Here is a 13,504-nt window from a genome sequence, read left to right on the forward strand (position 1 = left end):
CTCCACGTCTTTATCTTTCTTGGATTTAGGACTCCACGCCCTAATTTCCATGCCCTCTCATCTATTGTGCTTTGAAACTTTGCATTTCTCCTTATGGTACTGATTGTGAGCTTTTACCCATTTGATGGTTCGCTGGTAAGGCCTTGTTCAAAGACCCGCACACATTACAATCTCATAGATCAAAGGAATCAAATGAATTTCATAGTGAATTTAACTTAATCACATTTTACCCAAAATGGTGCATGGCTTCCACAGTCATTTTGGTTTTGAAGAAATGACTTCCACATTCACTCATAGTTGAACATCCTTGTTGGAAAATGACCAGGTACCCTACCACATCCTGCTTAGTACAATATTAAACATATATAATCACACAAATCATGTATCATCCATAAATCATAATTAACCATCTATTCCGCATAACCATGAGAATCCATGGGTATATGTGTCTCAATCTTGGATCACCATCCATGTCATACACCTGCTTCATAAATCAGATACAAACAGAAAAACATATGTATAACATTTTACTTAACCAAAACCATCTAATACAGATAATCAATGATGCCACATATAAGAGGAAATATAACTATATAAAACATTGTTCCCCAATCCAGTGATCAATCTGTCATACATAAACATAAAAGGAAATATAACTATGTATGTAAAACATTATTCCTCAATCAAGTGATCAACCTATCATATATATATAACCCTTGATAGGAGTGACAAAACTATACTAGAAAAATAGGACACTACAATGCACATACTTTGCATGTACAACTCCAAGCTTCCATGAACCTGGGATGAGAGCCTTCCCTATGTGCAATACAACTATAACAAATCTCTCCATAGCTCGACTGGTCATAATCCTTTTCAAGTAGACTTAGGATTTCAACCATTGTGTTTGATATATGTCGCCATGCCTCATGTGACTACACAGACATAATCCACACATGTATAGTCCAAGGTTGATAAAGCAACCAGGTTTATTAAACACATCCAACACATCCGCCAGCAGGTTCATGACATATTGGAGAAGTCCAATTCCAAGTACAAGAAGCGACACGATCAACATCAGGTGCCACATAAGTTTCAGGTGGGAAACAAGGCTTGGTTGCATTTGCAGAAAGAATGGTTTACTGAAGCCCATTGGAAGCTTATACCACTCCGATATGGGCCTTACACCATCTCCAAGGTTATGGGATATAATTATTTTGAGCTCAACATTCCCCCCTTCCTTGGCCTGCAACCATTGTTCAATGTGGACCACCTTTGGCCATACTTTCCACCATTATTGGACACATCAGACATTATAAAACAACTCCCACCAACAGAGTTAAAACCAGACTGCATGGAATCGACCACAATTGATTAGATCATGGACACATAGATAAAAAAACTTGCCAGTAGAATATTCAAATGTATAGGGTTGTCAAAGCTGGCCATCTTGTGCACCAAGGCAAGTGGCTAACCAGGGAACAAGTTTAGCAAAAGTTTCCCCATCTCATGGAGGCACTCAACGCAATGGGGACCATTACTTCCTAAGGGGGAGCACTAATCCAAGTGGATATTGGTGGCCACCCACCTATTCCACTTAGACCCCCACCATTATTTCTTTCAGTTTCCTTAATTGTAACAAAATTTATTATTTTTGGCACTTTTTCGGCCCCTGAACTTTCGGAGCCGTTTTGAGGCCCTAAACGACAATTTTTTGGAAAACAGGCGAACTAATGGGCTATGATTTGGGGTTTCAATCAAAAGTTGTAGTCCTCAGATAAATATTTCTAATGATGTATTGTAGGCATTAAACGGAGGTCATATGCCAAAGTTACGACCTCGAGAAGTTGATGTACCAATTTACCCCAACAGGGCCCACAAACTTTTGGCGCTTCATCTCCTAGGGTTAGGTTTTTGGATGTTTAGGATTTTCCATCATTTCTCAATAATAAATAGGCCTTCGAGCCTCATTGTAACACAATTCAGAAGGAATGTAACTACCACATCTCTTCTGAAAGATAAGCTACCATCGCTTGAGCTAGTTTATTTCCATTATGCATCTAAACAATTTTCAGTACTTTGTTATTAATGAATTGAAATTCTATTTTCGTTGTATCTTTGGGTTTCTATTTATATTTCTATTTCATTTCGTTCCTTCATAAATTTGGATCAACATGCATCAAGACAAATTCTTTGATCCTCAACACCATTAGTCTCGCAACAAAAGGTGACACATGAGATGACAATGGTCTTCATCGTGCCCAGGTTCCGTCTTAGTCACAGGTGCCTGAAGGGTAGGCGACGTGGCACCCTTGGAACTTTGAAAGGAATTTCTTAAAGGGTGCGACTGACTTGACACCCTTGGCATAAAGAAAAAGCTAGAAGGTAAATGATGGTTCACACTCATCCAATGATTAGTACTGTTATGAAACCAACTCACAAAAAGATAGAAAAGATAGATCAACACCTTATAAATAAGCCTTTTCGAGGGGGAAACCTCCTTTACATTACACAAATGAAAAATTCTTAGATGATACAAATGACAAGACCTCATTTCTATATATAGGAGTCTAAGGGGTCATAATATAATCAAAGTTGACATAACAATAATAATGTAAGGGCACAATAATAACAATAGTGGGCTTCTATGGGGCACAATAATAACAATATGGGGACTGCATGGGCACAAAAATATAATAAGGGGGTTGCACTAATAACAATAAGGGGTTACACTAGCAGTATAGGAACCTAACATGCCCCTCTCCTTCAAAAAGTGTTGTCCTCAACGCTTGAGTAGTTCTTGTTGCTTCTGTATAAAACTCTTGTCCTCCCATGTGGAATCTTTAGCGGGTAAGTTCTTCCACTTGATGAGATACTCTGAAATTGATCGATTTTGTAGCTATCGGGATTTTGTTTCTGTCACTGCTTCAGGTACCAATATGATTTTTCCTTCCTCATCAAGTTCTGGAAATATTGTTTGAACTGGGATCTTCTGCAACTTTTGAATGAGTGGCCACACTTCTTCGTCCTTCTTCTATTCATCCCTTGCTTCGTTTAGCCAATCTAGTTGGATAATATAAATAGCACAAGACAATGATTCCACGTCCTCATCCTTTCTTGAGAGTGCATCTACAACAACATTTTGCTTCCCTTTTTTGTAGATGATTTCAAAGTAATAACCCAACATATTTGTGACCCATTTTTTCTGTTCTTCTAAAGATAATCTTTGTTCTAAAAAGTATTTAAGACTATCATGATCCATTTTTACCTTGAAGTGTCTTCCCATTAGGTAAGGTCGCAATTTCTTAAGTGCATGTAGTATTGCCAACAATTCCTTCTCATAAATAGCTTGCTTGAGATGTAGCCGTAAAAATAGCCAATCGCCTACATCAAAACTTCTTTCATTGCGATGTTGATCTGCTTGTTGTTTCATTTGATTCTGCACCAAAGTGGAGTTATCCTTTAAAAGTTGGAGAACTTGTTGTTGATGCTTGATGTGATCTTTCATTGCTTGAATCTTGTTCTTCTTGATATGTCCTTCTATCCTGAGAGTTTGAGGAGTGGTACTTCTTCCAATGCATTACAAGATATGGTCAGATTCATTTCTTGATGCTCGATGTGATCTTTCACTTCTTGAACATTTTTCTTCTTGATATTTCTTTCTATCTTGATAGTTTGAGGAGTGGTAATTCCGGCCAATGCATTACAAGATATGGTCGGATTCATTTCTTCTTTCTCGATGTGATATTTTACTTCTTGAACCTTTTTCTTCTTGATATGTCCTTCTATCTTGAGAATTTGAGGAGTGGTAATTCTTGCCAATGCTTTACAAGATATGGTCGGATTCATTTCTTCTTTCTCTGGGGTTGGTTCCTGGTGTATATCCTCTTCTTTTGATGTTTCTTGATCCTTTTCTTCCTCCTCTTCATAATCTATGTAAAATAATTTCTTCTCAGCACACTTACGACCTTTAGTGTATTTGCTATCACAATTGTAACAAAACCATTTTTCTCTTTTTTCTTCCAATTGTTGTGGTGTAAACCTTGTAGGTTGTGGAAGGCTAGGAGAAAAAACACTTCCATAATTATAATCGTGAGTGGTGGGATTCCTTGTTTCCATAATTTCTCTTTCAATTTTTCTTGCCAACCTGAATGCCTTCTCCAATGAATCAGGTTCCCAAAGACAAACCTCATGTTGAATGCTATCCTTTAAAGTACTTATGAAGACATCAACCCTTTGCTTCTTTGGAATATCATTTACCCTTATATTCAATTTTTGAAAGCCCTTAATGTGCTTTGCCATCGAACCCTTTTGTTTGAGATTTATCAATTGGCTAAAGAAGATGTTTCTCTTTGTATCCTCATAATGTGCTATCATTTCCTTCGTGAAAATTGACCACGTGACAAGTGGTTTACGAGAACAAAGCCCTTCATACCATAAAAATTGATTCGGTTCTAAATATAAAGATGCAATACATACCTTTTGTAACAATTGCACCTCATGTAGATCAAAATATTGCTCTATCTGTAGTATCCCCAGGTCGCCTGTTTGGGATGTAATTCGGGAGCCTGTAGAAACCCTAAATGTCTTGAATTGTATCTCCGAAAATATAGCGAAACAAGATCTAAAATTCGGGCCCGAGATTCCCCACGATTTCGGCTCAAATGGGTTTTAAATTAAGAGTCTGAACCTTCGTAGAAAACAAATTATAACGCACATTCTGTTAGCCTCCTGCTGCAGCAGGTTAATCATCTTTCATGATCGACAGTTTTACATGCCAAATATGTCATGCTATGCATGCTGCAATGCTCCATATTTGCTACAGATGGCCAAAGAAGTATCCATAAGAGTATGTCAATCTAAGGGCCACTGCTGTGTTCCAATTTTGATAAGCAATCCATTTTTCGGTCCGAGGCAGTTTCTTCAGTTGGAGGTGCTCAGGCTGGAGTTCACTAACATCTCTCTTTTCCTCATCACCCTTATTATATAACTCCCTATTAGTTTTTCCCTTCCCCTATCAAAATCATGTATATAAATCCCCTTATGTAAATATTCCCCCCTGGCATTATAGCCATAATTCTACCAAGTCAGGGAAATCTCAGTCCATCCGGGACTGTTTTTAGCCCATCCGCGTCATTGAGGAACTAATTTGACATCTGTTCAGCTAGTAACCTCTCCCTTAACCCTAAAAACCCCTAAAAAACCCATATTCCGCCCCTAAACCAAAGTTTTATGCATAAATATTAACCCGCGCCTGTAAAAAACCATATAAACCCGTTTTCCTAAGTTTCAACCCATCCGCCGCGCGTATTAAAAAGGGAATATTCCTGCGAATATTCCCACCCGTTAACCCACCTTCCCTTCGCGTCCGCCGCTAACCGTTGGATCGCCCGCCCCACAGATCAATGGCTAGCGGGCATCCCCATTCCCGACACGCCGGGCCTTTAACGTCCGGGAGTTCGGCGGTTTTGCCGCCGTACTCCCGCCACGCGTCAGGCGCTGGGCTGTGGCGGAGCCCCCTCCCCCGAAACCGCCTTTGCCCATAAGCGGTGCGCCATATACCGCTTACCGCCTCCTGCCGGGTGACGTCACCACCCACGTCACCCCTGCACAGTCATGCCCACGTCACCCCCCTGTCCAGTCACCCGATGAGTCACCTGCCTGCGTGGCCTCCTGCCACGTCACTGCCACGTGTCCCCGCCACTGTACCTGCCACGTCATCATCCGTACGTGATGACATCATGCTGACGTCATCCCGCCACGTCGCCCTGCTGACGTCATGCTGACGTCACCCGTCGTACAATGCTGACGTCATCAGCCCTTTTTTGGATGCAGAGGTGCAAAAGTCGCACTTCGGAGCCCCGGAATCGAATTCTGAGGCAGTTTTTGATGAGCGATTTGCGCAAATCGCTCATCGCAGGATTTTTTGGGCCAAAATGGAGAATCTTCAAGGAATCTTTAGGGAATCTTCTCACCATGCGGCCCCAGGAAGCCCGAAAAGGCGCAAAAATGATCCGTTTTCTTCACAGAGCATACCAAAATGATCAGAAGACAATTCCAGATGATACCGAGGCCGAACAACGGCCATTTACTGGCGATTAGACCCGCAGCACATCAGATCAGCAATCCAGATTTTGTCAGAGAGTATCAGTGGAAGAAAAGACGCCAGAGAGTATCAGTCATGATTTTTTAGGGGCTCGAGGCACCTGAACATTGATGAAGCCCCCAGAAAGTCAAATCAATGAGCATCAACCCATCCTTGCCTTCAAATCACCATTAAAGCATTCAATGCAGCAGGACAACAAGAAAGCAGAAACCCATACCCATTTATTGCAGAAAACACTGCAGCAAGCCACCGAGGACAACATCATTTATTCAGTTTTGATACATCGGCCCTGAGCACGGCCCGAGATATTTTTTGCATTTATTTCTAGATAGGATTAGGTCAAGTAGTCATTTTTTATGACCTAATTAGGTCAAGATGTAATAAAGGAACTCTGCAGAGAGTTTTTGCCCTATATATACCACCCTCTGTATAGTTTTAAAGGTGGGTTAATTAAGATTTTCACTAGAGACTCGCTGTGTATACCTGAACTTTTCTGTAATCAAAGATTGCTTAAAGCTTGGAGAGCGAACTGTTTGTGGCTGATGAAGGTTCTGAAGAGTTGAAGATGGAATTCCTGCACTGCGGTCTGAAGCAATAAGTGCCTCTTATCACTGTTTATGTGTTTGCCATTATCTAAATAGCAGAAAAAAGGAATAGCCTAGAATTAGTTTAAACACTCTCTATGCTCAATTTCTGTTGTTTCTTTATGTTTTCCTCTAAAAGAATTGGTTATGAACATTGAATTCCTCCCAGCTCATGTTTACCCCAATTCACCTGTGCTGGCCAATTATCTAGGGATTCTTAACTGCCCCTAGGTAGCGCCCTGTGATTTTCTCTGCTAATTTGTTGGAGAGATTCTTAACTGCCTCTCTTTCTTTAGCATTCATTCCATCCTTTGAACCTGAAAGTTGCTTCTGCTTCAGTTATCTTGCTCCATTTTCCCCTCACTATTATTAAGGAAAGACACCAGCAGTTCCCCTCCTCGACTCCACGCCCAATGGTTTGAAACATTCAGACTATACTCTGCCTCTCTACCTGAAAGTGTCAGTTTTCCCACCAAAACTCAATCAAAACCCCTGTGCATCATATCTAGCCTAAAATCACCCTTTTTCAACAAAGCTAAATCATAAAGAGAGAGCCCTCTCTGACTGCAGGTAGGCTAGGACCTGCAGTCCAAAGTTGGTTTGTGGTTACCTCGGCCGTATCCCTTTAGGAGTCAAAAGGGACAACCTGAGTGATAACACATTCCATGGTGATGGGTTTGAGATTGAATTTTGGAGCTTGCAAAAACCCTAACTCCCTCAGATCAAATCTATGAAAATATAGCGAGACAAGATCTGAAATTCGGACCTGAGGTTCAAAACGATTTCATCTCAAATGGGTTTTTTTTTTATCTTCTGAAATGTTGTAGAAAAAACATTATAGTGAAAATTCCACGAAGACCTGTTTGGAGCAGCGAAACCCTAGAATCCAAAGCTCTGATACCAAATGTTATGAAACCAGCTCACAAAAAGATAGAAAAGATAGATCAACGCCTTAGAAATAAGCCTCTTCAAAGGGGCAACCTCCTTTATATTACACAAATGAACAATTCTTAGATGATACAAATGACAAGACCTCATTTCTATATATAGGAGTCTAAGGGGTCATAATATAATCAGAGTCGACATAACAATAATAATGTAAGGGCACAATAATAACAATAGTGGGCTTCTATGGGGCACAATAATAACAATATGGGGACTACATGGGCACAACAATATAATAAGGGGGTTGTACTAATAACAATAAGGGGTTACACTAGTAGTATAGAGACCTAACAAGTACTAAAATACATAATGTAAGTAAAAGGGTTTTAAGGAGAATTAAATTATAAGTTAAACTCTGGGAAAGAGAGAATAGGTATAGATAAAAAGTTGAACTGAATAAATAACCCTACCGTCCTCACTCTTGAAAAGGATACACACACACACATACACACACCTCATAAGTATCTAAAATATCTTAATAGCAAAGGGAGAAGGACATAAAGTCAAAATAGAAACATTAATCCAATGACAAATTCCTCATATTAAGGAGAGGTGGTTATGCATGAAATTAGACAACAACAATTTTAAAACTTGAGAAACTGAATTTCATGAGAGACCCTCAATGTGGCAAGAGCATAACAAAAAAATCTCCAACTAAGATTCTAACTTGAAAAAAATTAGGGAGTAGGTAGGGGACAAAATCTGAGACCTACTTATTGACTTAATTTTTTTTTTTTAAACAAGAGTGGGTACATTTTGCCTTGATGAAATTAGTAACTTCATATAAATGATTGCCATTATTTCACCAAGTAGAACACCAATTTCATAAATTCCACTAGGTTCAACTTAACAACATGTCTCCGGAGACTTGAACCCACACAACTAGGGACACAAACTATGTGCCATACCACTCGAGTTAAGTTCCTTCGACTAGTTGTTGACTTAAGTTAATGAACAAAAAATATGGAGTATAAACTGGAATCAAGGGACAACTGAGAGAAGAAATAGGGAAACATGCGTGGATGAGGGAAAATAGTCTTTTTAATAAGAAATTAAGAAAATAATTTCATGAGAGCTTTTGTGAGGGGATGCCATATGGATATATGAATAATTAAAATATTGGAATAAATAAAGTAATTATTTTGCATGAGATACAAAGTGTCATTATCGAAACTTTCTATAAGAGAAAGAATAGGTTATGAGAAAATGAATTTTGGAGCACCCTATTGTTGGATGAATATCCTAATGACAATTTGTAATTTGAGTTACTATTGAGATCTGTGGGGGGTTTGGTAAAAGTGGAGGTCCTATGAGTGGAAACCTCTTGAGCTTGAGGGCTCCCCTCCACTTACTAGTGCATTTATCTTTCATACAACCACATCACAACTCATGAGTTTGTGGGGAAGAAGAGTACCCAAGGAAAAGGATGGAAGGTCAATTGGTGAGTTAGTGAGGTTTGGCCAGGTCGAAAAAATTCAACAAGTTCACGAGGACTACATTTAGAGAGCGTGGGAAATCAACAAATTAGAGTTCAAATGTAAATCCCTTGGTAAACAATAATACTGTTTCATTGAATTGACCAATGATGATGTATCTTCTTATGGTTGATGTAATAATGATAGGTAACCTTTCAATTCATTTAGAGCTATTGATTTATGTAATACTTTTATGATGGATGTTATTACTCAAAGTTTGTACTTTATGTTTTCAATTGCATGTGCCAATATGTATACAGTCTTGAAGAAAAAAATTGGGTAAAATTTGGGAGTAGTTAGGAGGTTCTTACATTGCCTTTTTAATTAAATTGATTAATTGAAAAAAATGCCATATGAACAAGTGTCATATGAAATAAGTTATGGTTTTTTGGGCACGTGGTATTGAAAAACCATGGCATTGGTCCATGGTATTGTAACAAAGCCTATTTACAAGTTAAGAATCTCTATGGGCTTCTCTATCTTGTAATATGACTTCTAGAATTTTAATTTAATTATCAATAATTATTAGGTGAATGGTAGGGATTTAACTTTTACAAAATACTTTAGAATATTCTTAATAGAAGCCTCAAATTAAAGGTTATGATTTATCTCCAAAGTAGTTATACCCTTTTGTTATTTTAATTAAATTGATTAATCGCAAAAATGTCATATGAACAAGTGTCATATGAAATGAGTTATAGTTTTTTGGGCATGTGATATTGATAAGCCATAATCTTGTAACAAAACATATTTACAAGTTAACAATCTTGTTACATGTGTTTTTAATATATATATATATATATATATATATATATATATATATGCACAACTTCAATGCTATATATTCCATATGAGAAATATACATATATTGTCAATATTGTCAACATGCATCATGTCACCTGGGTGGGGAAGATTCCATTCCTTCCTCCCAACCACCCAATGTAACTCTAATTGAATTTTTTTTAAATGTATCTATCTATATATATATATATATATATATATTTAACTCATATATTAATTATTTTTATATAGCAATGTGAGATGTAAGTGTTTTGATGTTTGTTGTGGATTGATGTCTATTGACATTTACCAACCATTTAATCCATATAAAGTAAAGGGTTTTTAAATGTTGATAGACATCAATCCATAATAAACATCAAAACACTTACTTCATCCTGTATCTCACATTGCTAAAATAAAAGAAATCACGCAATTTAATAAATTATAATAATAATAATAAACATATAGAATTCCAATAAACATGTAACAAGATTCTTAACCATGGAGATTCACCCCACTTTATAATGGAGATTCTTAATTTTTAAATAGGTTTTGTCACAGTACCATGGACCAACATGATGACTTATCAATACCACATGCTGAAAAAACAATAACTCATCTCATATGACACTTGTTTATATGACAACCTTTTAAATTAATGAACTTAATTAAAAGTGCAAAAATAAAATAACTATTTTGGAGATAAATCTCAACCTTTGGTGTATATATATATATATAAACAAGAACCAAGAATATCTATTATATTAAATTAAAAGACACTGACCTAAAGCCCAATTTAGATACATGAGCCCAATTTAGATACATGTTTTACACAAGCAAGTTAAACTAATGGACATGGTTGGAATCGAGTATGTATCAATGACCATATACAAAATTTTGACCTTATCTACAATATTTCACTTGTACATACACTGACCTAGCAAAAACCAAAATTTACAAAGCATCTACCCCTTTTGCCTCTATTAAGGAAGGTGGATATACCCATTTTTTCCCTACCACCAAAGTTCACCTTAATTTAGCCTTGACCCCAAATTAGCCATCTGATCAACCTTGTTGAGTATGTATCATTGACCATCTACAAAATTTTGACCTTATCTACAATATTTCACTTGTACATACACTGGCATAGCAAAAACCAAAATTTACAAAGCATCTACCCCTTTTGCCTCTATTAAGTAATGTGGATATACCCTTTTTTCCCTACCACCAAAGTTCACCTTAATTTAGCTTTGACCCCAAATTAGCCATATGATCAACCTTGTTGTTGTTTGATACGAGAATATGGAGACATTTCTTCTTGGAGATAGATTAATACAAGTGATAAATCTACTTGAAAATCTAACTTAACTTTATATATAAGAAGAAATATCTTAAATATTTGGAAGTGTGACTGCAACCCTAAATATACTTTGGTTTTTTTGATTCTCAAGATAGACGAATACTCCCCCGCTCTTACCACCCGGCTTTAATTTATATATATTATTCCACTTAATAACTATTAATAATTAAATTAAAATTCTAAAACCTATAAATTATATATTTTTAATAATATATAATCTTAGTATCTTAGTTTTGCAATTGCATTAATTTATTTTCCTGCCCTAAATAAAATTATATAAATTATTGCTTCTTACAAAGTGGAATATATTATAAGAATTTTATATATTGATGTTAATGGTGTTTACAATACATAGTGGCGTGGCGTGCACGGTGGTTCCTGATCCTGAGCCTCATCAATCATGTTCATTCATCCAGTTCCATCCTACCAAGTCCTGCATTTCCCATCTCAAATTCATATGAAACGAAAGCAAGGGATGAGAGGATGTCTGCTTCAAATTCAAGTGCTTCTGCATTGAAATCAAATTAAGCGTGATGCCTACCTCTACTTCCACTACAGCCTCAGGTTTCAATCCGGGAACCTTAATCTCCGGGATTCAGAAGATCCCCACATCAAGTGGTTTCTGGGAAGATGAAGAGCATAAAGACACGGCTTTTCCCTCAATAAGGTTTTATGGCGAGGGTTCAAATCAGAGGAAAAAACTTAACTTGGGCCCCGGAGGAGCAGTGGGTGTTGGCTGCGGGGTTGGAATTGGTGTGGGTTTAGTCGGGGGAATCGGAATCGGAGCGTCTCCTTGGAATTATCTAAAAATTGTCATTGGATTAGGGGCTGGCTGTGGTGTTGGTATTGGCTATGGATTTGGACTCGGGCATGGGATTCTCTGGGATCGCCCGCCTCCTCAGAAATCCACCAATAAGCGCATTGTCATCAATATTTAATCGCAGGCCTGACACTCATCTTTTAGACATTATGTTGTTCTTCTTTCATGTTGTTCTCAGTGTAGGCCTTTCGGCATTGATTCTTACCATGGATTGTTCAGATCCATTCATTATCCATCTGAAGGGATTTTTGGGAGTCTTATGCACGGTGATTTACTGCAAATGAGGCAACCCAAAATGACTTCTCCATTGAGGCAATAAATTGAGCATTGAACTTTACTAGATGTTTATGACGATCGTACTAGTAAAATAATGTTAGCTGTCTTGGAAAAAGGTTTTATATTCCTTAATGTTTTATCTACTCCTTTCAATCATTCTGCTTGGAGATCATGATACAGGTTGTTAAGGAGAGCATACTCACTATGTATTATGGGGAATTCCACGGGACACATATTGTGGTATAAGTATGTGAATTTATTCATGAAGCAATGCTTCATAAATTTTGTAAACAATGATGCATGCCCAAAATCTGATTTTGTCACTTTTAGGAAGCTCTTCCTGGGGTCTGCTGAGTTTGACACTGGTCTTTGAGGAAGCTCCACCTAGTCAGACTTGGCCCCGAGTCACTCGCAGTTTTGTCTCGTAGTATGACTCAGACTCCCAAGTCAAATGCAGGTCAGAGAGTCTTCCTGGCGAGATAGACTGCAGCCCCTGCTTCCAAGAGTCAGAAAAATTAAAAAACACCCATTTTCCTTGTTTTCCTGATTTCACAGTAGGCAATCGGCAAACCTGTAAACTGTCTGAAATGCTGGCCAGAGAGTCTTTCTGGCGAGTTAGACTGCAGCTTCTGCTTGCAAGAGACAGAAAAATAAAAAAACAGTAAACACCCATTTTCCTTGTTTTCCTGATTTCACAGTAGGCAACGAGCAAACCTATAAACTGTTCGAAATCCGTGACATATATATATATATATATATATATATATCATTCCTGACAACCAGCAAACCTTTAAGCTGTCCCAAATCTGTGACAGATATTGTAAATCTGCATTTTATGGACATCGTAAACACGCATATATATTTAATTCCTTACAACCAGCAAACGTTTAAACTGTCCCAAATCTGTGGCAGATATTGTAAACCTGCATTTTATGGAGTCAATTCCCAAGTTTCTCCAGAATCAGAGTCGACTCTTATAGTTCTACCTGGCTAAGCCATTTTCTGAATTTGGTTATTCTCGTTCTGTTGGGTTGAAAATATTAAAATCTACAAGGCTTATACTTCTTTCTCAGCCTCAGAGATTGTCTCTGTACTCTACCAGGCATTGAGTATCATTTATCTAGTTTATGTTGTGGGTTTATCTCTTACAACATATTC

General features: G+C 37.6%; 1 protein-coding gene across 1 annotated transcript; it reads left to right on the top strand.

The window, feature by feature from the left end:
- Positions 1–11,595: 11,595 nt before the first annotated feature.
- LOC149174671 (uncharacterized) lies at positions 11,596–12,502 on the top strand. The gene has a single exon (XM_089419383.1). It carries the CDS (start codon positions 11,784–11,786, stop codon positions 12,186–12,188), a length of 405 nt encoding a protein of 134 aa, XP_089275509.1. The 5' UTR covers positions 11,596–11,783; the 3' UTR covers positions 12,189–12,502.
- Positions 12,503–13,504: the final 1,002 nt, after the last annotated feature.

This window comes from Pinus tabuliformis, chromosome 4_1, assembly GCF_031772625.1.
Source record: "Pinus tabuliformis cultivar Carrire ecotype Pingquan chromosome 4_1, CPIR1, whole genome shotgun sequence".
Classification (NCBI taxonomy): Eukaryota; Viridiplantae; Streptophyta; class Pinopsida; order Pinales; family Pinaceae; genus Pinus; species Pinus tabuliformis.

Bases quoted from the DNA above. Each gene is read 5' to 3' on its own strand.
- LOC149174671 (XM_089419383.1), top strand. From the start codon at position 11,784: ATGCCTACCTCTACTTCCACTACAGCCTCAGGTTTCAATCCGGGAACC.